General features: G+C 42.0%; 1 protein-coding gene across 5 annotated transcripts in view; it reads left to right on the top strand.

Annotated features, from left to right (window-relative positions):
• WIPF1 (WAS/WASL interacting protein family member 1) overlaps positions 1–15,830 on the top strand; it is a 115,915-nt gene extending 100,085 nt beyond the window's left edge. For all 5 annotated transcript variants that reach the window (XM_044242369.1, XM_044242370.1, XM_044242371.1 and 2 more), the window contains 4 exons: positions 2,261–3,031; positions 7,747–7,959; positions 8,689–8,802; positions 12,774–15,830. In XM_044242369.1, the coding sequence (XP_044098304.1) occupies positions 2,261–3,031; positions 7,747–7,959; positions 8,689–8,802; positions 12,774–12,829 (1,154 nt within the window). In that variant the 3' untranslated portion in view covers positions 12,830–15,830. The remainder of the gene's footprint in view (positions 1–2,260; positions 3,032–7,746; positions 7,960–8,688; positions 8,803–12,773) is intronic.
• Positions 15,831–23,462: the final 7,632 nt, after the last annotated feature.

The raw sequence follows: 23,462 nt of genomic DNA, 5'->3' as shown, positions 1-23,462 counted from the left end.
GTCATGCCCAAATAAAAAACCTTACAAAGTACGTGAGGCTCAATAAGTTTTACCATAAAACTTTTGGTATTAATGTTTGTTGTGTTAGAAGACTTTTATTTCTAATTCTGCGATCGTTTCGTATGTCTCCTGGGAAAGTGTGAAATTCTCACGGTCATATAAAGACAAAACCACTGAATCCTCACGGTTAGCTGACTATTTAGTGTTGGATGGTCAAAATCTAGAAAGATACTTAATATGAGAGATTCTGTCTTGCCAGACCTACATTCACATTTACATTTACTGACTTAAAACCCACCAGAAGGACTGAGGCAGCTGACAAATGAAGACATTCAGTGCTTTAACAATAGGTGAAGAAAAGAAAAAAAACAATAGGTGAAGAAATTAAGGCAAAAGACAACTGGAAATAAATTCATAACGTGAAGAAGGAATTATGTTCGTGCACAAAATGGTGTATGAGATGTACACATCAGCCTAGTGTACCGTCCACATAGTGAATACTGTCTGTGTGATGTACACATGGCGAAAAACCCAGCTTCAATCCGATACAATTTATCACAGGTTGGTGACCTAGAAATATACCACACAGTCAAAGGAAACACAGCTTTCTTCTAGTACTGAAGTTGAAATAAATTCTCTCTAGAGTTCATGTTACTCCGCTGTATGAATCCATCCAAGTGTCTCTCATTGTGCCTTGGGTGAAATCTGAAGTCCTCTGGGGGTGCCTGGGGTGGCTCAGTCCTTTAAGTGTCTGCCTTTGGCTCAAGTCATGATCCCAGAGTCCTGGCTCCTGTCTCAGCTGGAAGTCTGCTTCTCCTTCTCTCTTGGCTCCTTCTCTGGCCCCCCGCCATGTTCTCTCTCTCACACACTCTCTTTCTCTCAAATAAATAAATAAATAGTCTTAAAAAAAAAAAAATTCTGAAGTCCTCTGCTTTATAAGCAGAACTGGCCCTTGCTGGCCACTCAGGGTCTGCTTGCTAGCTTCTCCACCTCACCGTGCCAGGCGCACAGACCTCGGTTTTTCAACTTGAAGCTCATTCCCACCCAAGGGCCTTTGCACCTGCTGGCCCTCTGTCTAAAGCACCTTCTTCCCTATCTTTCTATGGCTCGCCTCAGCTCAAATGTCATATCTTCAGAAAAGCCATCCCCAGCCAGCCACCCCATCTATCTGGTCTCCCCATCTCAACGTATTTCAGCTTCTTTTTAGTACTTAACAACTATCTGCAAATGTTTATATGTTTGCCGGTTTATTATTTATCTCTCCCACAAGAATGTAAGCCACAGGAAAGTGGGATTTTTTTCTTATTTTGTATATTCTTCTGGAGTTAGCATCTAGAATAATGGCTGGTGTATAGTGGTACTCAATTAATATTTGGTACCTTAATTAACTCACAGTTGAAGTGGTAGAAGTTTCCAGTGTCATCATTTTTTGAGAATTACCCTAGGTTCCAAGAGATTCTGGAGTGGAGATTTGAATTTTTCCATAACTTTGATTCCTTCTGTTGAACCAAAGCAGTTTAATATTAATACATAATAGGGTTGTTCTGTCCTGCCAGTGTTAATGTGGAAGGTGATTCAGTGAGGAAAAGAACTTGTGTAGTTTGCCTGCTTCTTTGCAGATTAAGACCAACCACCGGTGTCAAGTCTTTCAATCAAACTCTGACCATTTCTTTTTCTTTTGTTAGTTCTTTCTTATTTCAGTTAACTATTCTTCCATGACATTTTTCCACCTTCTCTTGGGAAATTTATTCAAAGGGACTGGGTAAGCCCTCCCCAGTGGAGCGTTACCTTGAGATAACTAATTTTTCACCTAACATGGCTATGTTATTTTTTCGAACCTGAGAGGTACAGCAGGAGGACAGGGATGTTTGATAGGGAGGAAAGAAAATCATTAGCAGAAATCCCACGTGCCAACACCATCCTATCCTTTTCTTCTCATGATGAATGGGGAGCTCTCCTGAACCACTGACAACTTAATCCTGGTTCTTGTCCACACCTAATGCCAAGAGGGCTCTCCGGCATTTTTTTGCCAGCCAACAGGCTGTAGGACCTGGAACTAGCAGGTGCACAGGGATCTGTGATCTGTTCTTCTGTCCCCCAGAAGGACCACTAGAACCTGATTTATATAAATAATAGCTATATACTTCAGAGCATCTAGGAAAGGACTTCTGTCCGGTAGCTGAGAATATACTCTAGTTCTCTGATTCCTTTGAGAGGGGGTCCTAATTTTCTAACTGGATTTTTTTTTCCTGTTCTTCAGATTCTGGAGGAAGCCGACCCCCAATTTTGCCACCAGGAGGAAGAGCCACATCTGCTAAGCCTTTCTCACCCCCAAGTGGCCCAGGGAGGTTTCCTGTGCCTTCTCCCGGCCACAGAAGTGGTCCCCCAGAGCCTCAGAGGAGTCGAATGCCTCCCCCGAGGCCCGACGTGGGCTCAAAGCCTGATAGCATTCCCCCTCCAGTTCCCAATACACCAAGACCCATTCAATCAAGTCTGCACAACCGGGGCTCCCTACCAGTGCCTGGGGCCCCCCGGCAGCCCAGTCCTGGGCCCACCCCTCCCCCCTTCCCTGGAAACCGAGGTGCTGCTTTTGGAGGAGGCTCCGTCCGCCAGACACCCTCCAGCTCCTCCTCGCCCTTCTCCAACAGGCCTCCCCTGCCCCCGACCCCCAGCAGGGCCTTAGAGGACAAACCGCCCCCTCCGCCTCCTCCAGTGGGCAACAGGCCCTCCATCCACAGGGAAGCGGTCCCACCGCCTCCCCCTCAGAACAGCAAGCCCCCCGTGCCTTCTACCCCGAGGCCTTCCTCCTCCTCACAGGCCCCACCTCCACCGCCGCCACCAAGCAGGCCCGGCCCTCCTCCCCTGCCTCCAGGTTCCAGTGGCACTGATGAAACCCCAAGACTCCCACAGAGGAATTTGTCCCTTACGCCGTCTACAACCCCCTTACCTTCACCAGGACGATCAGGCCCTCTTCCTCCCCCGCCCAGTGAGAGACCTCCTCCTCCGGTGAGGGACCCACCGGGCAGATCAGGTATGTCACACCGGGGTGGAGTATGTCTTCCTACAGCCCAGCCTGTTCCCGTGTCACTAATCATCGTATAAGCAAAGGGAGCTTGACAGAAGCTTAAGTAAACTCTCAGACTGCTCTAATCCTGAGTGACACTTAGCGTGGCTGACTTCACCCTGACTTCATGTGAGCCTCTGAGGAAAGTGGGATTATAATTTCTGTCTGCATTTTAGAAATGAAGGGACTAAATTTTTTTTTTTTTTTTGAGAGAGAGAGGGAGAGAAATTATGAGTAAGTGGGGCGGGGAAGAGCAGAGCGAGAGGGAGAAGCAGACTTCCCACTGAACAAGGAGACCCACTGTGGGACTCGATCCCAGGACCCTGGAATCACGACCTGAGCCAAAGGCAGACGCTTAACCTACTGAGCCACCCAGACACCCTGACTAACTTATAAAGGCAAATGATCACCAGCTAGTTAATAAGAAGAGACCAGAACTTTGACCTCCAATTCTCAAATGTGCTTGCTACGCTACTGCCCTGACTTCCCTAAAGTGAATATCAGCTGTCTTAATTGGGGAACTAAATTCCTGTCTCCTGTAAGAGCATCCATTATTCCAACAAGAAGGGTAGCTATCTAAGAGCTAATGAACTTTTCTTGTACTGCTCTCTCCATCTGTCAAGCTTTGAGGCCATGTCCTTAATCATTAAAGACAAGCGTTAGAGCCCATTTTGCTGTTCGTTAACACCTTTGGCACATAAATCCCTTGGAGAAGCAGATAAAGGTAAAGGCCTTGGGGGCAGCTGGGTGGCTCAGTGGGTTAAGCGTCTGCCTTCAGCTTGGGTCATGATCTCAGGGTCCTGGGATTGAGCCCCGCATCGGGCTCTCTGCTCAGCAGGAAGACTGCCTTTTCTTCTCCCACTCCCCCTTCTGTGTTCCCCCCCACACTGTGTCTCTGTCAAATAAATAAATTAAATATTTTTTTAAAATTAAAAAAAAAAAAAAAAGGTAGAGACCTTTTGTTCCTAAAAATGCTCATAAGAACAACTCAAAATCTGCGTGCTATTTCATGGATTGCAGGCTCTGCTGCGCTCGTCTGTGTCCCACCCCCCAGGCTGAGAAAGCTGGATCTAAGAGAAGAATTTTGAGACTTTATGAAATGAAATGAAGTGAGAATTCCCTAGAACTTGTACTCTCTCCTAATTATAATAGGTGCTTTTTATTTCACAGTGGTTATTGATAGGTATAGTAGAACCATCTATGTTCTTAATTTAACCTTATTATTGTTATATAAGATGCCTGGAAATGGGGTGTCTTTTTCTTTAGGAGAAGCTAACTTTTGCCCTGTGACCACAAGAACCTAATAAACACAACTTTATTTTTTAAGATTTTATTTATTTATTTGACAGAGAGAGGGAACAGAAGCAGTGAGAGGGGCAGAGGGAGAAGCAGGCTACCCACTGAGCAAGGAGCCCGATGCGGGGCTTGATCCCAGGACCCTGAGATCATGACCTGAGCTGAAGGCAGACGCTTAACCAACTGAGCCACGCAGGTGCCCCTAAACACCACTCTTTAAATCAGTAGTCCTCAAAGGTGACCATGGGCTAGAATCTCCTGGAGATCTTTAAAAACCATGCTGGGTCCCTTCCCCAGGGTTTCTGGTTTCATTGCTCTGGGTTACAGACTGGGCATCAAGATATCTGGAGGCTCCCCAGTGATTATAATGTGCTGCAAAGTTTGAGAAGCACTACTTCAAACTGCTCTGGCCTCAGACAATAGGCAACAAATATAAAAAGCTAGTACCAGTCATTTCAATCCAATCCCTACACATCATGGCATCTCATTAAGTAGTCTTTAGAGAACAAATGAGAACAGAGAGTCAGATGAATTAAATGCAGTATTTTCTTCTTATCCAACAGCTAGTGGTATTCCCCCAAAGTGACTAAGCAGCAGTTTGCATGGTTCTACCAAATGGACAAGTCAACAGATTAAATCTTCCCCAAAATAGGACAGGCTGTGACATATAGTTGTAATGTTATTTATTTCGATTGTATAAGTCATGTCTGTTTATTATGGAAAATACAGAAAAGTATAAAGAAAACAAAAATGATCTATAATCCTACCACCACTACCCAGAAATAATCACAACATTTTTTATTATCCTTTCAGCCTTTTTAAAATGTATGTTTTGAGAGGGGTGCCTGACTGGCTCAGTCGGTAGAGTATGCAGTTCCTGATCTTGGGGTCATGAGGTCAAGCCCCACTTGGGCATAGAGCTCACTTTAAAAAAAAAAGAAAAAATAAGTAAAACGTGTGTGTGTTTATATATACGTATATATATAAACATATATTTATGTTTACAAAATCAGTATCACAGTATACACACTGTTTGGTTATTTGCTTTTTATTTATTAATGTCATTAACATCTTCTGATAGGATTATAAACTATTCTTGTACAGCCTGACTTCTAATGACTGCATAATACTAGATCCTACACATTTACCTTTATTTATTCATTCAAACCATCTCTAGATTTTTACTGTTGCAGATAATGCAAGGAATATATTCTTGTAGCTAAATATTTTTGCACATTTCTATGTATTTCCTTTGGAATAATTCCTTGAAATGGAGTATTTTGGTGAGCAGGTATGCATAGTAATCTATAAATTTCATAGGTACTTCCAAACTGACCTCTAGAAAATTCCTACCAACTTTCATTCCCACAGGATCTTATGAGAGGTCATCAAGGGCCATCTGTATTTTGAGAGGAGGCCTGGCTTTATTGTTAGGAGTGTAGGCTTTAGGATTTGACATATTTGGAGTCTTGCAAAACCTGACTTGAGGTTTTTACCCTTCCAACACCAGCAGCCTCTTCCTTGTCCCTTCACTTCTCAGGGTTGCTGTAAGAATTAAGCGAGACAAGTGCGTATAGTGGTTATCTTAATTCCTAGCATGTAACAGCATTCAATAAATGATAGTTTGTTGCTATTATTACAAGAAGTTGAAATCTGAGGGTGCCTGGGTGGCTCAGTCAGTTCAGCATCTATTTCTTGCTTGCGGCTTAGGTCATGTTCTCAGGCTTATGAGATGGAGCCCTGCGCTGGGCTTCCTGCTCAGTGGGAGAACGTGCTTGAGATTCTCCCTCTCCCTTTCCCCTTAGAGAGTTCTGCAAACTCTCTGTCTCAAAAGAAAAAAAAAGTGTAATCTGCTTTCTTATCTATTATGCTTGCCTAGGTTTGGAGCAGGGGTCCTGGAAGGTTCGAGGGTTAGGAGCATGAACATTTACTTGAAGAGAGAGAGAGAAAGAGAGAACAAGTCGATCAGGCCCCATAATACTGGAAGTCTAGTTCGCGTTTGGTGACAGCTGTGCGCTGGTAGTACCAGTGAAATTAACCCACAGCATGTGAGATACTTTCCCCCCAGTAAATCAGCTCCTCCTGAATGGGAGCCCAGCAATGGCAAACAGATGGGGCAATAAATAAACCCTACCAGGAGAAGCACTGAAGACTCCTTGAGAAACCAACCAACCAGGGCCGGACATGCCTCTCACCTCCATCAGCTGTCTGGGCCAAGACTGCCAGGCAGGGATGCATGCAATGGGTGGGTTGTTCAGTTTAAGGTCCTTTAGGTGGATTCTGAATCTGTAGTTAATAAAAGACATTTATATTTATAGTACCATAAAATGCTGTATTTACATAAAATGTCAGCATCTTGCAAGAGAAGCACACTGCTGAAGACCAGGAATAATTACTAAGGCCATTTTGATTTGCATGGGAAGATTCAAGTTCTTTTTTTTTTTTTTTAATTTACTTACAATCTTAAATAGCCTCTGAATTTGGAAGATGGGACAAGGAGGACAGGTTTCTTTTGTATTATCAAAAAGAATTTCCTTTTTTTTAGGAACTTAAACATTTCTAATTATACCATACCATTGCAATTTTTTTAAATGGTTTCAGAGACTTAAATTGTACTTTTTATTTGCTTTTTCGCTACTTATTCCTGGCAAGAGTGCTGTGAGATGACTCTCTGGTACTCTTTTGTATATAGAGAGTTTCATTCCATGTGGTAACCAGCTTGTTCGGGGTCAGGATCAGAGTACACAGCCGTGCACACTGACTAATCCGCCTCCCCAAAGAGGAAGAACCAAGAAGGAACTCCTGCCAATCTCAGCATGATTGATAGTGGGTTTCCTGATGCTGCTTCTGCCTAGAAACAGATCGCATGCATCACAGAAGCATGCTTGTGTAATTAGCAACACTACTGTGCATTTAAAGAGCCTAGTCCTTCTGAAGACCTAAAATAACTTCATAACTAGCTTCTTCCTTGTTTTTAAAAATTCTTTTTCTAAATGGCATTTATTCCTAAGTATCATATCACAGTAATTCAGTAGCTAATTAAGAGGATTATAAAATGTTTTTAAAAGGATATAGTTGTCCGTATAAACAGATTATCACCCGTTCTCAACCTAACCGTATCATCTGTAATCTCAGTACAACCAAAGCCAAGACAGCCATTTAGCTATCGATATCAACATGGGTATATATGTGCAGTTCTGTGTTTATCTGTACTTATTCCTTGCTTGGCCAAATCTCTTAGAAAGTTTCCACTATTTCTCCATAAGCTCTAATTACAGGGCATACATCCAGCAGGTGCTCAATAACTGCACATTGGCAGTGAAACGATGATAGTAATGAAGGATGTAAGATACTGCCCTAAATGTTGTCCTTTTTTTTGGTCCCAGGCCCTCTCCCACTACCCCCTCCAATAAGCAGAAATGGCAGCACATCTCGGGCCCTGCCTGCCACCCCCCAGTTGCCTTCCAGGAGTGGAGTAGATAGTCCCAGGAGTGGACCCAGGCCTCCTCTTCCTCCCGACAGGCCTGGCGCCGGGGCACCTCCCCCACCTCCACCATCAACATCGATTAGGAATGGCTTCCAAGACTCTTCAGGAGAAGGTGAGGTGGGGTCCGTCCTCTGGGGAAGGGACCTTGGGAACATTTTCAAGCTACAAGGCACCCACTAAATGGTAAATTTGTGTGCATCGTGTGTTTGCATTAACATTTCTTGTTTCTGTGACCCTCGAACACTGCACTGCTCTGATCTAAGTATCTATCCATTAGAGACCGCCATGATTTCAAATTCAAAGTAGTAATCCTTCCAGCTCCACTTTTCAAAAAGGCTGATTGTTTTCCTCTCTCACTGTTGGAGTCTCATTTTAGTTAACTTTCTAGAAGATTCCAGAACCCTAAAAAAATGTCATTTTTGTCATTTATCTTCTTATTACCTACCTTACCTGCCTTTCTCAACAGTGTGCTGGGGCAAGAGGCTGATGATCTACAGGTATTAAGCGGCTTTCCTCTGCCTTTTTTTATGAGAGGGTCCAGTTATTCCTGGACCTGCTGGTGGGAAGAAAGGTATCTCAGACTTTAGCCCTCAGGTCCCAAGAGGGACCAGCTGGGTCCTAATCACGCTAGTTCAAGTCACTTAGATCTGTCTTTGCTTTGATTCGAAGACCAGCGTATTTCACTGATGCGCTGATCAGTGACATTTGTTGCATTTCTGGGTTTTCTCTAAACTTCTAGGCATAAAACTAGTAGTGCTCTCTGCAGCTCTCTGTGTCCTTTCATTATGTAAGTCTTCGTAGCAGATTGTTACTGAAGATGCTGTTTGTTTCTCTCCCTCAGATGAGTGGGAAAGCAGATTCTACTTCCATCCCATTTCTGACTTGCCACCTCCAGAGCCATATGTACCAACAGCCAAAAGTTATCCCAGTAAACTGGCAAGAAGTGAATCCCGGAGTGAGTATTTCTGCAAGGGCTTCAGGTGGCTTCATTCTACTATAGCCTGGGTTATATACGAGAGAGGGTTATATAGGAAATCCAGGCCTCCTGCCTGGAGTGGGACAGAGAACCCCATATGGAGCCATCTAAATTCTGGTAAACTTTCCTTCCACAAGTGATGAGGAAAATGGGATAGCCGGAACACATATAAGAAACGATTACTTTAACATATCATCACAAGCTCAATGTAACTTTGGTATGCTAATAGGTTAAATTGTATTGCTTTGCTTGTTTGGATAGACTTCCCCATTTTGGCATTCCTAAGATAGGACAAATGTCTTCTACTTGTTTTGAGACTAGTCAGATGTCTTAATAATTATAACAAAAACTCACTGCAACTGCCTTGATATTTTAGATACATTTTGATCAGGGGCACCTGGCTGGGTCAGTCAGTGGAACAGGCGACTCTGGATCTCAGAGTTGTGAGTCTGAGCCCCACCTAGAGTGTAGACATTACTTAAAAAAATAAAATATTAAAATAATAATAAAGTCATAAATATATTATGACTATAGATTTTAGAGCATTACATGAAAAATTTAAATATACCCATAATCTCTCCATATAATCTCCATAAAATCACCACATATATTTGTTTTACCAGGTTCTCTGCTCATTTTTAATCCATATAATTCTTATTGATTTATCATTATTAAGTAGAGTGTACTTTCTTGGTGGTGGGGTTTACATAACTTTGCTTAGTAAAATACCTTCCCATTTTATCACATGATTTTTATTTTATAGTATCCCATCAAGTCAACATACAGTGATTTAGTTTACCATTATTGGACATTTAGATTTTTTCTGGGTTTTGCTAAAATATATAATGCAACCATAAAGAAGTGAATCACTTTTCCTCTATTGAAACAAAAATGGGAACGAGAGGAGGAAATTGAGAAACTGAAATTTCATGACAATAAGTGCTTAGAACAAAGAAAAAATCGGCACAAAACACACATAGATCACTGAGGAGGCTCAGATTTGTAACAGCTTTAAATTTAGAACCAAATTCCCAAACCAGAAATGGAGGGTGTGGGATTTGCACATGTCAGGTAACTGTCCCTAGCCTTGTCCTCACTCCTTAGGCAGAGCTCCACACACCTACTCAAGAGTCTCCTGACTCTATAGCACCCAGTTCTTCAGTCCTTTGTGGCTGGATGTTTCCCAGCCATAAAGCATAGAATCACAGCTGCTTCAGTTAAGGCTGGTGAGAAGCAAAATTAGTGGCTTCAGGGAGATGAGACAGGTGGCAGTCTTAGGTCAAAGAGACAGGGATACGGGATTGTACTCTGTATCACAGCACGGGACAACACAGGAGTTTCTGTTGGGCTGTGAGGACCAGGTCACATTGTGCTCTGTGCCACTCCTAAAGAATTCAGAACATTAGAAGATGTTTTAAGAAAAATTTCCACAAACAAATGCCAGAAGGAAACAGAGTATTGCTGCTTGAAAGGAAAAGGGAAAAGTTTAATTTCTAGAGAAACTCATTTGTGTAAAATACTCCATTCCTAGATGATGGCTGATTAAAAAAGGTATTTAACTATAATAAGGTTATACAAGTGAAAGAGTGAAAAGTAAGTCTTCACATGGGACAGATAGCTTCAAGGGTGTGTGTGTGTGTGTGTGATGAAGAGGGGCTTCTGTCTCTTCCTTTTTGGGCATTAACAAATGAATTCACTTTAAGGACTTGATCATATGGACTCTAAATATTTTTCCTGGTTTCTTATAAGCATTCTTTTTTTTTTTAATTTATTTATTTAATAGACAGAGAGAGATCACAAGTAGGCAGAGAGGCAGGCAGAGAGAGAGGGAAGCAGGCTCCCCGCTGAGCAGAGAGCCCGATGTGGGGCTCGATCCCAGGACCCCGAGATCATGACCTGAGCCGAAGGCAGAGGCCTAAACCACTGAGCCACCCAGGCACCCCTCTTATAAGCATTCTTAATCTATTGTAAGTACTGTTTGTATATTTAAATCAGTAACAGAACCATCCCCCCTCCTCGAGATTTTTAACTTCATAGCTGAACGGATTCCCTTCCCCACCCTGCTGTCTCTAAGACTAAAGGCAACTCGAGGACAGGAACTGCCCTCTCACTGCTCCAAACCCCAAACCTGAAATATGGTGGGCATTTAAATATATTTCTGAAACTGATGAATTAATGTCCACTGTACCCAAAAATGTTTTTGTGGACTTGCTTTAAATATTTCTAGCGCTCTGTGTGTTTACTAGATCATCTCTGTAACAGAACTAAAGTACTGTCGGGTGGTTATGCTCTGCTCCTGGGCCTCTGGGTGGGGCGCCGGCCTGACGGGGCCCCCAGGCAGCCCCAAGCCCTGCTATCTCACTGCAGCTCCGCACAGGGGAGCCTGCCTAGTGCCGACCGCTGACGGTATGTCAGCCGTGGTCAAGACCCCACAACACATGACTGGTTTCTATCCAGATGCATCTCTCTTTAGGTGTGGGACCAAGAAAAGATACGGTGGGGGTGGCAAGAGGAAGAGGCAAGGTAACAAGCTGACAGTGTCTTCCTCTAACTCCTCCCCTTGCTCAGAGCTTTTGTTCTGTCTCGGAAATCCCTATTGAAATGCCTCCTGATGAATCTGTCAGTGCCAGCCCACTTCTGAGTCCCCCCAGAGCAGCAGCCACAATGGACCCAATCAGCTGACATATGTCCCTGCTACATCCGCTCACAGTTTCTGAGTACCCAGCTTCATGCCTAAAACCTGTTAGAGCCTCAAAAAAAAAAAATGATGTGGGACAAATGAACTTAAAAAACCGTGAATGAATTTTAAACCCAGTACTTATACCCATGAATATGCGTGGTTTTTAAAAGAATACTATCAACAGAGCAGAGAGACAACACACGAAATGGAATAAAATATTTGCAAGTCATATATCTGATCAAAAAGTTATGTCCAGAATATATAAAGAATTCCTGTGATTCAGCAACAAAAACCCAATTTTTAAAATGGGTTGATTACTTGCATAGACGTTTCTGTGAGGAAGATATCCATATTGCCAAAAAGGCATATGAAAAGATGCTCGCTATCACTAATCATTAAGGGAATACACATAGAACTACAGTGAAATACAGTGTCACAGCCATTAGGACGGTTACTCTCAAAAAAGCATTGTTGAGAAATTAGAAGATACCTAAATGTCTGACAAAAAGGGATTGATTAGATTAATATAGCAGACTTACGTAATAGAATATAATGTGTCATTTATAATTTTATGTATCAACAGTAATGGCTCTGAAAAATGTTCAGACCGACAGTACATGATCCTATTTGGGGAAGAAAAAAAGGGAGCTGTTTATATATAGAAGATAAATGGAAAGTATTTACATCATGTTTTTGGTTATCTCTGGGTGGTACAGGCATTGGTGAGTTTCTGTTTTAGCTCATCCATATATTTATTTTAAGATTTTATTAATTTATTTGACAGACAAGAGATTACAAGTAGGCAGAGAGGCAGGCAGAGAGAGAGGGAGGGAAGCAGGCTCCCCGCTGAGCAGAGAGCCCATTGCAGGGTTTGATCCCAGGATCCTGAGATCATGACTGGAGCCGAAGGCAGAGGCTTTAACCCACTAAGCCACCCAGGCGTGCACCCCCCCCATCCATATTTTCTAAATCTGTAATAAACACATACTATGTGGTAAGAGGAAAACTAATTTTTTTTTTTTTAATTTTCTTAACTTTGGGTAAGTACTTGGGAGCCAGTGGTGGGTCATCCGTCTCTAGAAATGTTCAATGAGATCCTTCTTCGCTTGCTTTCATTTCTTACTTCTTACCCACGTGTGCCTGTTCTTCACAGCCTTGGTCATAGAGGGTGACATAGCGGGTACTTTTGTGACCATCCTTTAGTTTGTACAGTGAGCTTTCTATAAAAGCTTTCTAACCAAATTCATATTTTGTCTATTTTTTCATCAAGGTGGATCCAACCGAAGAGAAAGGGGTGCCCCACCACTTCCTCCCATCCCAAGGTGATCTTTGCCTGCTCTTCTCCAGCCGAGCCCGAGAGCTCCTTCTGTTGTTGTTCTCCAAGGGTGCAAACCCTCCTCCCCTTGTCTTCACTTGTCCCCTTCATACTGGCAGTAGGGAAAGGGAGGGTGATGTGGGAATATGTGTGCAGGGAGTGGGAATGCAGTAAAGAAACGCACCTAGCTTTTTAGATTGTGTATATTCTCAAAGCTCGTGCTTGCTTCAGCTACAGCCTGGCTACAGTGCTGGCTGCTTAGGGATCAGGAGGCTTTAGTGGCAAGGTGGCAGACATGCATTGTGTCCTAGCTTTCAACCAACCAAGTTCAAACATTCAGTGCTAATTTGCTACAGACTCTAACATTAAAGTCCCTGAGAGCTATTTGCTTCCATGACTTTTTTGCATGCTTGGCTTTCTGTCTGATTCCAGGAACCACAGTCCACCTAAGAAAGTTGCGGCACTCAGGGCTCACATAAAATTTTTCAGTTACAGGATGTCCAATCTTTGGCAGTCTGAGATAAGCTCTAGGACAGAGCTGTCCAACAGAAATACAATGTGAGCCACATATAACAGTATTTGAATTTCTAGTAGCTACCTTAAAAAAGGAAAATAGGTGAAATTAATTTTAATATATTTTATTTAACCCTAATAGCCAAATTATTACCATTTCAACCTGCAATCAGTATAACAATTATTAATGAGCTATTTCACATTCTGTTTTGGTACCAAGTCTTCAAAATCCCATGTGTATCCTACATTGATTGAGAGCACATTCCCCATTCAGACTAGTCACATCTCAAGGGCTCGACAGTCCTGTGTGGCCAGTGGCTACCATGTTCGGGCAGCACGTGTCTAGAAGATGTGGACTAGTGCAAAATCTCTTGTTTTAAAAACAAAAAAGGCAAGATGAATTTCAGCAATTCAAAAAGTAACTAAAAATCAAGTTAGGACCAAACACCTTGTTCAACAGATAGCCTGACCTTCGATTTTGTTCCCCTATTTCCCGTCTTTCCTTGATGTGTATATCTAGGTGTTGCTTGATAGTACCAAGGTCAGAAATTGTTCTAACAGGGTTTACAGTCACGTGGAATAAAGCCATTAGAAGGAAACCGAAAGCCAGCCGAGGCTTGGGGACTCAGAGCCCGCTGCCTTGAGCTAACTGTCCATTGGACCCCTGCCTTGCCTTCATTTCCTCTGCTGCCCAGCATGCATCTCTGAGCGGGGGAGGCTTGCAGGCTCTGTAACTGTGGGGGAAAGTCAGGAAAAGGTAGCCAATTGGAAACATGGAAGGAAGCAAGCAGGTTTGAGTTGATGCACAAAACTCTAAACATCTAAATCTGATGTTTAAGGGGGTTGAGAGAGATTGCTACTACAAATTGAAGAGAATTTGTTTGGACTCCATTGGGAGAATCCCTTGCCTTGGATCTATGCAAATCAAGCTCCGTGAAAGGACCATAGGAATGAGCCAGGCTTGCCCTTTTATTTGTATGATTTTGTTTACAAAACTTTACTGGGACTTTTAAATCTAGCTATAGATTTGGGGGGAAATTTTTCCATTTTATATGGTTTTATATGGTTGATTATGTTTAAACTTACCATTACTTATTTTTTAAAAGCACACAGCCACATATGTATATGTATTCTTAAACTTTGTGTCATGGTTTCAGTGTATTGTTCATGTATTACCAGGAGATGCTAACAAGAAATCAATCCAAAGAAAAATTTGAAAGAAGGATTCCTATTTATAGAATAAATAATTGTTTCATTTATATAAAGGCAAAAGAACTTAGAGTTCTAATAAATGGGATATCTAATAAATTATGAAGTTGCCCATTTGGATATATTGTATTTTTATAACTTTCCTTGCCAAAGTCCTGGGCTTAGTATGTTAGAGAACTTGGTTTTTCCCCCTCTCCTCTACCATTCATCTGTCTTTCATAAAGTTATTTGGGGCCCTTTGCCCAAAGGGAATCAAGAAATATAAAGGTATAACAAACTTGGCTAAGTATTTTCCAAAAAGAATTTTTCAGGTTTTATAGCAGCATCATTTTATTTGGGATTCTTTGAGCAGATATGACTGGTTGTTACAAATCTCTATGATAAAGCCTAATAAACCACCTCACAAAAGATGCAATCTGGCCTTCCTAGCAAATAATGGCAGAGAAGTCTCATCCAAGGAATTTGGATCTGAATTTTGTGAGGGCTAGTAAGCATGGCCAATTTCTTTGTACATCCCAGCTTTGTAGGTATCATCCTAAAGTCTGAAACAGTCATAGCTCAAAGTTGCTGTTCATCCAGGAGAGAGAAGTTTTAGGATGTAATTAAGTCAAATTAATAGACCTATACCCTTTCTTTGAAAGTTGGCAACCTAATTGCATCCAAAACTGAATAATTTCTATGCTAAAATTTTCAACTATGGCAAATCACAAAAATGAATATTTTCTTCCTGAAATCAGGGCTTACATTTGGGGTTTTCTTCCATAATATTTCCAGATAAATGTATTCAAGATGCAATACAGTATTTTAACATTCACATATCATTTTATATTGAAATGTGTTACAGTATTAAAATTCAGTGTTCCATATTTATTTCACTATGCATTTTATTTAGTAGAAACCAAGAGAAATGTTTAATCCAATGGTGCCTTACTTTGTGATTTGAAAGAAACCGACTTTTTATGTCTAAGCAGCAGATTATTTGCATATTTGTAAAAACTTAGGCCTTTATATTTTAACTTGTAATACCAATTTTGTTATTTTAGTAGCAGAAATGGGATGGTTGTTAAAGCACCCAACATTTTTTGGCACAAAAGTAATTTTTCCCTGTTTGTAGTCAGGGACAATAAAAGAAAACAAATGTTTTTCATACCACTGTACTATGTAAACATGCACATTTTGGAATCTATATCATCAGGATAGTTTAAATGGTGGGGTAGAGACTACCCTAGACATCTGTGTCTTTGTAAGTTAGCCAGACAATAAATAAAAGCAGAGTGATAAGAGTGTCAACTGGTGGTTTTTATTTACGTATTGTCTAGTAAATGCAAATGAAAAGGCAAGTCTCTGTTTTCTGTTTTCTACTCTGGTAAAGAAAGACAAGCTCTGGGGCACCTGGGTGGCTTAGTGGGTTAAAGCCTCTGCCTTTGGCTCAGGTCATGATCCCAGGGTCCTGGGGTCGAGCCCCACATCGGGCTCTCTGCTCAGCAGGGAGCCTGCTTCCTCCTCTCTCTCTGCCTGTCTCTCTGCCTACTTGAGATCTCTGTCTGTCAAATAAATAAAATCTTTAAAAAAAAAAAAAAGAAAGAAAGACAAGCTCACAGCAAAGAAAAAGAGGAGGAGGTGGTAGTAGTCCATAGTGAGGGTTCCTCACACCCACTTTCTAGTGCCTTATTTGTTTTTCCTGAGAACCTGCATCCTAGTCAGAATCTGCTGTCTGTTTCCTTGAGGCAGATGCTTCTACTCTAAGGTAAAGATGGATGGTGGGAACAATGGGCAAGAAAACTTCCAGGATGAGCACTGACACTGATAAATACAGGAAAGGCCAATGGGAATGTAGGAGGCCTGATAATTTTTTAAATGATCTGTTGTGCATGCTGGAATGTGTACATATCTCTTTTTTTTTAAGACTTTCTTTCTTTATTTATTTATTTTAAAGATTTATTTATTTATTTATTTGACAGAGATCACAAGTAGGCAGAGAGGCAGGCAGAGAGAGAGAGGAGGAAGCAGGCTCCCTGCTGAGCAGAGAGCCCAATGCGGGACTCGATCTCAGGACCCTGAGATCATGACCTGATCTGAAGGCAGCGGCTTAACCCACTGAGCCACCCAGGCGCCCAAGATTTTATTTATTTATTTGACAGAGATCACAAGTAAGCAGAGAGGCAGGCAGAGAGAGAGAGAGAGTAACAGGCTCCCCATATTGAGCAGAGAGCCTGATGTGGGGCTTGATACAAAGACCCAGGACCCTGGGATCATGACCTGAGCTGAAGGCAGAGGGTTTAACCCACTGAGCCACCCAGGCACCCCTGTGTACATATCTTAATACAGCATACCGGTTAAGAGATTAGGAAGACCTGCCCCCACCTCTTACCAAGTTGCAAACTTCTCTGAGCTTCAGTTTCCTTATCTGCAAGGTTAGTAACTATCTTACAACATTAACAAATGCATTAAATGAGATAATGCAACAAATAGCCAACAGACACGTGAAAATTGCTCCACATCACTCAGCATCAGGGAAACACAAATCAAAACCACAGTGAGATACCACCTCACACCCATCAGAATGGCTGAAATTAACCAGTCAGGAAATGACAGGTGCCCACGAGGATGTGGAGAAAGGGGAACCCTCCTACACTGTTGGTGGAAATGCAAGCTGGTGCAGCCACTCTGAAACAGTATGGAGGTTCCTCATAAAGTTGAAAATAGAGCTACCCTACAACCCAGCAATCGCACTACTGGGTATTTACCCTAAAGATACAAATGTGGTGATCTGAAGGGGCATCTGCACCCCAATGTTCATAGCAGCAAAGTCCACAACAGCCAAACTATGGAAAAAGCCCAGATGCCCATCGACAGATGAATGGATAAAGAAGATGTGATATACAGATACAATGTACACTATGTGTTCATTAACTGAATTTAAGTTTTTAAAAAGTGAGATCATGCACTCAGTACTTAGACTGACTTACTGTAGCACTCAATAAGTGATAGCCAATCTGAGTAAAAGCAGGAAACATATTTATCTAATGATCCCAGATTAACTGGAGCCAAACTGACTGGAAGGGAATTTCCTAGTGTACTTGTAGAGGAACGAAGCAATAGCAGGCAGGCTCTCCGTGCCAGAAATGCACAGCAACCTCCACACAAAGGTCACCTCACATGATGTCAGTCCCTTATACCTTGTAGGTCTGGAAAATGAAAATTCGTGCTGCTTTAGTCGTCAGAGAATTATTAGATTCCATTTGAAATCACAAAAAGACCTGGAAAGAACCTTCTATATAGGGCTGCTAATAATTATTGCTTTGGCACAATGGTGCAAATTAGAGCAAATGGGGCTGGGTCACCCTAGCAAACTGGGTCACCCCAATGGCAGGTCACCTAGACCCATGTCCTGGTCTGACAGATGGGTAATGTAAGATCGCAAGTCCCAGAGCACCGACAAACAAGCAGCATGCTGGTCACCTCACCACACTCCCTTCTTGACAATCCTTTCCACCTCTAGCACAAGTCTTGGCTTCCTTTGTCTTTCCCAACTGGTGGAAAGAAAAGGCCAAATGACACGTCCCAGAGTTAGAGGACAAGCCCAGGACACACAAACCTGGATCTGAATCCTAGCTCTGCCACTTGCTCCCCGTAAGGCCACGGACAAAGTGTTTTAAGCTCTTTGGGCTTAAGCTGCCTCAACTATAAAATGGTTCCAAAGCTTAAATAAATAGAACATCAGGCAAAATAACAGGCATAGGCCAGGCACTCAGTGAAAGTTCCTTCCATTCCATCTCCTAATCCCCTCACCATCAAACCCAGGCCATATTCAGGAAGGAATTTTCAGTGCATTCAGAAGCTTTTGGTACAACTGAATTACAACAGTCTTAGTAATAAAAATTGCTTTCAAAACGGGTCTCATTTGTTCAAACTGGAGTCATTTGTCTCATTCATCCATTCCGTAAGTTTTTACTGAGCAGTTACCACATCACACCTCACCACAATCAAACCGGTGTCCCACCCACCCCCACCTCCGTCAGTCTCTAGGTGGCAGTTAAGGACGCAGCCCCCTGCTCCCACCAGGCACAGGTGCCCAAGTGACAGAGAGCTTTCTATTAAGAATGGAAAGGGAATATGTTATAAGCCACCCCCCACTTGAGGAATTATTTGGTTTGTTTTTATTCTTTTATCTCAATGGATGAATTAAATTGCTTTTTTTCCCTAGGGGCACCTGGGTGTCTCAGTCGCTAAGCATCTGCCTTCCGCTGAGGTCATGATCCCAGGGTCCTGGGACTGAGCCCCACATCAGGCTCTTGGCTCAGCAGAGAGTCTACTTCTCTCTCTCTCTCATAAATAAAAAATCTTAAAAAATTTTTTAAACCTACATGAAAACTGGGGGCAGGGGAGTATTTAGAAAAAGTTTTGATGGCCAATAAATAATGTCTTTTTGTTTTTTAATGTGTAAAATAAACTCAAGAATTCCCCGTTTCTTGACATCCCAATTCTAATTGAAGGCTTCTTGGGACACATGATTTAGAAAGGCCCCTTCTCTCTGTCTTCCTCATAGCCTCGCTTCCCTGCACTCTGAGCCCTTGATCCTTTGTGTCTGCTTCTAGAGCTACGGTCAGCTGCAGGTTTCCCCCACTACCCAAAAGCAGAGCACGCCTATGAAAACTTTCCTAAGCCAAAATGGCCTAAAGCAAAGAAACAATTACCAGTAACTTATCTGGAAAAATATTATGCATTCTCAGACCCCAAAAATAACCTCTCTTAGGCTTTTCCGGTACCTGAGGACACTTCTTGCTAAGGGCTGCACAAAATAAATGGCGATGAAACACAGATGCTCTCAGACACAGTTGAAAGCTCCAATGGCTTGCTGCTGAGATGCGGAGTGTGGTTCCAGGAGAAAGAGCTTGGCGGGGCCACTCTCACTGTTTTGGGGTGTGCACTGCTTCTACAATGGATTGTAGCAAAACAAACACAGACTGCTATTTTCACATTTTGCCCTTTTTTTCCTAAAAGCAAAAATCTTCAGATTTCTTTCGGTTAACAAAAACAGGTACTAATGTAGTTCTTTCGTAAAAGTGAAGTGGTCTAATGCAAATTTCTGGAAATCAGGAGATGCCTGTATGTATTTCTCTTACTGGTAAGTGTTTGGAAATGCCCCGTCCATCAACATTTTCTCACAAATTCCTTAGTCTTAAAATTCTGCTCCTAATATTCCAGAGCCACATTTGCAGGTAGCCGACAGAGCTCAAGCTTTGCGACCTCCACTTACGAGGATCCCTTCCAATAAGTACTCATTTTTACATCAAAGTTTATGTTATTTAGGATTTTATATTAACTTCCTTAATGTAGCACCTAAATTATCTAAAGCTTCAGGCCCCACGTAATCTGTCTTTGTAGGGTGCCTGGATGGCTCAGATGGTTACGCATCTGCCTTTGGCTCAGGTCATGATCCCGGGGTCCTGGGATGGAGTCACACAGCCCCACCTTGGGCTTGCTGCTCGGTGGGGAGTCTGCTTCTCTCTCTGCCCCTCCACTCATGCATGCATGCTCGCTCTCTCTCTCTCTCTCTCTCTCTCGCTCTCTCTCATGCAAAAATATATAAATAAATGCTTTTTAAGAAAAATAAAACCGGTCCTTGTATTATTGCCCTTCCCAGCTTCTGATACAGAAACCAACCACAGTAGGTATCTTAAAAACTTGAAGCCACCAGCTTTCTGTAAGAGTGACAGGAGAGTCCCAGACCAATATAAGACAGCAGAAGGGTTTGCTCTTTTGTACTCCCAGAGTGGCCTACAGACAGTTCTAAAATAATTCAGTTCAGTCACTACACTGCCCACATTGTGTTAGCATTGGTTAAAGGCCCCACAGTGTGACCTACCCAGATAACATGTCTGACTCCTGAGGGGCCTGGGAAACAAGTCAGGATGTTATTAGACATCTAGCTCAAAGTTAGCTTAAATCTTGACCAGGAAGATTCCTGCCAGAACACCTGGCATATCCATCAACATAAATGTGTTTTAGTCATGAGAAACTCCCACCCTTTTCCTGTTTTCTGTCTCCAAGCAATTGAGTAAGTTAAAGGTCACCTGTCAAAATATAATCTATTTAAGATAGGTACCTGAAACAAACAGCAGCAGACGACTGGGAAACGCTAATGCTTTATGGAGCTATTGTATTCCCAAGGTTCATTTTTACATATATTCATTCAAGTAATCAAAAAACACTGAGTAACTACAATTTATTAGCCATTGTAAATATGAAAATACATATTATACAATAGGAAGTAGTAGTCCTAGAACCAAGGGTCTGGGTTCTAGATCTAATAAGAACTTCAGCCAGTAGGCACAACCCTGCTCTGCCACTGGTTCTAGAATGCTCCCCACCACCAACACAGACTGGTTGGCTGTGTATATGAAATGAAAATTCTCCCTTGGTGCTTCCTGCTTAGACAGATTACTTTTAGAGCAAAGGCATGGATGGGTCCCAAACGGGACTACCAGAGAAAAATGGAAAAATATATCTAATATAGTAGTGCAAACACAAGGCCTATCACCTAATTTACCTATCTAGATGAGAACATAATTATTGTTTCCATTTTTCATGTAACTGCCACCAAGTCTTAATCATCTATTATGTACTACAAATTGTGCTAAGGTCTTTGCAAATATTATTGCCTATGTCACTGTTAATCTTCGTGACTTTACATGTGAAGAAATCAAGAACTGAATGGATTAGAAATTTGCCTCAAGCCACTTGCCTTGAATGAATCCAGAAAATAAATAAATTTGAATGGGAAGTAAATAAATTTGAATGGGAAGTCAAAATATTGTCAACTTTCCATTTGCCAGTTTAAAAAAATATTGACATTTCATAAAAACAAGGACATTTTAATAAGCCAAAACAAGGGGAGATCTAACCTTAGAGTAAAAGATGGTAGACTCAATTGAATAAACATAGCTTCACGGAAAATTTAGTGCACTGCCTTCATTTTCCTCACTGGGCTATGGACTGATTCTAGTCCCAGACCCAGTATTCACCAGCTGGGGCAAACTGCCTCTTATAAGTGATCTAATTTTCTTCAGTTTCTTTACAGTTTCTTCAGTTCTTTACACCTGGTGGGGTGGTCATAACCACTATTTGGACATTTTTAAAAGGATGTACGTGTATTTTTCAGCTCATCCTATCAGACAGTTATTCCCTTTTCAGGTGATCTTAGTGGAGCCACTAGAGTTCAGACATCATTTTACTAAACAACAGATTTCTGGAAGTCCCAAACTGCAAGGTAAAGAGTTAATCTGCTTCCCAGTGTATCTCCCTTCCTTTCTACTATTATTTGTGGAGTATTTCTTCCTTCGTATTATAAATTTTTAGTATTGAATTTATTTTTTTACTCTTGAAATTGGTAGAGTCATGTGGTTCTTTTAAATTCCAAATCATAAAATTTGCTTTTTCACAAGGACCAGAAGTAAATTTTGTGTTCTGTGCCTCAGTCATACAACCCAGCACTCATTCATCGGAGAAATAAAGTTAGAGCAAAAAAGTCATGCTCAAATGAAAATGACTTTTGTCAGTGGCTCTAGAACTTCAGAGCATTTTCACAGACAGTCCTTCAAGGGTACCCCTCAGTATTCACACAAAGGAGAGAGAAACTGATCTCCTGTGTTGCAAATTGGGGGGCTGAGACACTAAGGGAGAGAGTGACACCAAGGTCACAGACTGCTGGCCCGCAAAGGGGCCAAGACTACACTCCAGACTATTTCAGTTACAATCTTCAAACTGCATTTTTACCTTTCTTGTCTTCATTCATCTGACAATATTATCGAGTACCTTCTCAGGAATGAGGCGGCCAGGGGAGAGTCCCCAGCTGAAGATGTGAAGGTCAGTACCACCTAATTCCCACACTGCAGGGAGCTCACAGTCCTTTGGGGGTGGAGGCAAGCACAGAAATAACGTTAGAACTAGGCAGAATACCTGTCCTGCTCAAAAGCCTCAAGTCATGCAAGTCAAGGACCCAAAGAAGGTACCACTCCTGTGGATGGATGGAGCCGTACCACCTCACACTCAAGTGTGTTTTCCTTCCTCATCTTCTGAATTAGATTTGCAGCGTTCCCCAAAATGAAGGTTCTGGACCACTGAGGCACTTAAGGAGTGCTTATGAAATCCAGATTCCTGGGTTCCACCTCAGACCTTCCCAAATAAAAATCTCTCAGAACCCAGGAATTTTTTTTTTTTTTCAATGGGAAACTGTGTGTGTCACCCTTGCACAGGGCCCTGCCAGTCTTCTCTGTGTCACTCAAATTTCAGGACATGTACTGCTGAACCAAGCTTGAGAATTTGTATTTTTAACAAGCTTCAAGGTCACTCTGAGGCACACTCCAGATTCAGAATCTCTGTTCTAAGGTTTTACTCTTGCATTTGGGCCTTTGAAAGAATAAAGTCATAGACACACACACACACACATAATTTACATATATAAAATAATATGAAGATAAAATCATAAGATGTCATTTACTTTTTGTCATACTAAATACTCCACTTACACTACCCCCTGTGTACTGATTCATCAGAATGCTATTTGTCTCTAAAATACTTTAAAAAAAAAATTAGCTAGCTAGGGATGCCTGGGTGTCTCAGTCAGTTAAGCATCTGCCTTTGGCTCAGGTCATGATCCCAGGACCTTGGAATTGAGCCCCATGTCAGGCCCTCTGCTCAGCGGGGAGCCTGCTGCTCCCCCTGCTTGTGTGTGTACGCGCTCGCTCCCACTCTCGCTCGCTATCTATTCAAATAAATAAATAAATGTGGGGGAAAAGTTAGCTAGCTAGCTAGTCTATTTCAAAACTCAGTGATACATTTCCCTCCTAAGAGAGCTGCCTTATGCCCTAAGCCAAAGAAAAACTGTGTTATCAACAGCACTGCATAGTCCTGGCCAGT

The sequence above is a fragment of the Neovison vison genome, chromosome 3, assembly GCF_020171115.1.
Source record: "Neovison vison isolate M4711 chromosome 3, ASM_NN_V1, whole genome shotgun sequence".
Taxonomy (NCBI): Eukaryota; Metazoa; Chordata; class Mammalia; order Carnivora; family Mustelidae; genus Neogale; species Neogale vison.
This window is presented reverse-complemented; position numbering and strand designations above follow the sequence as displayed.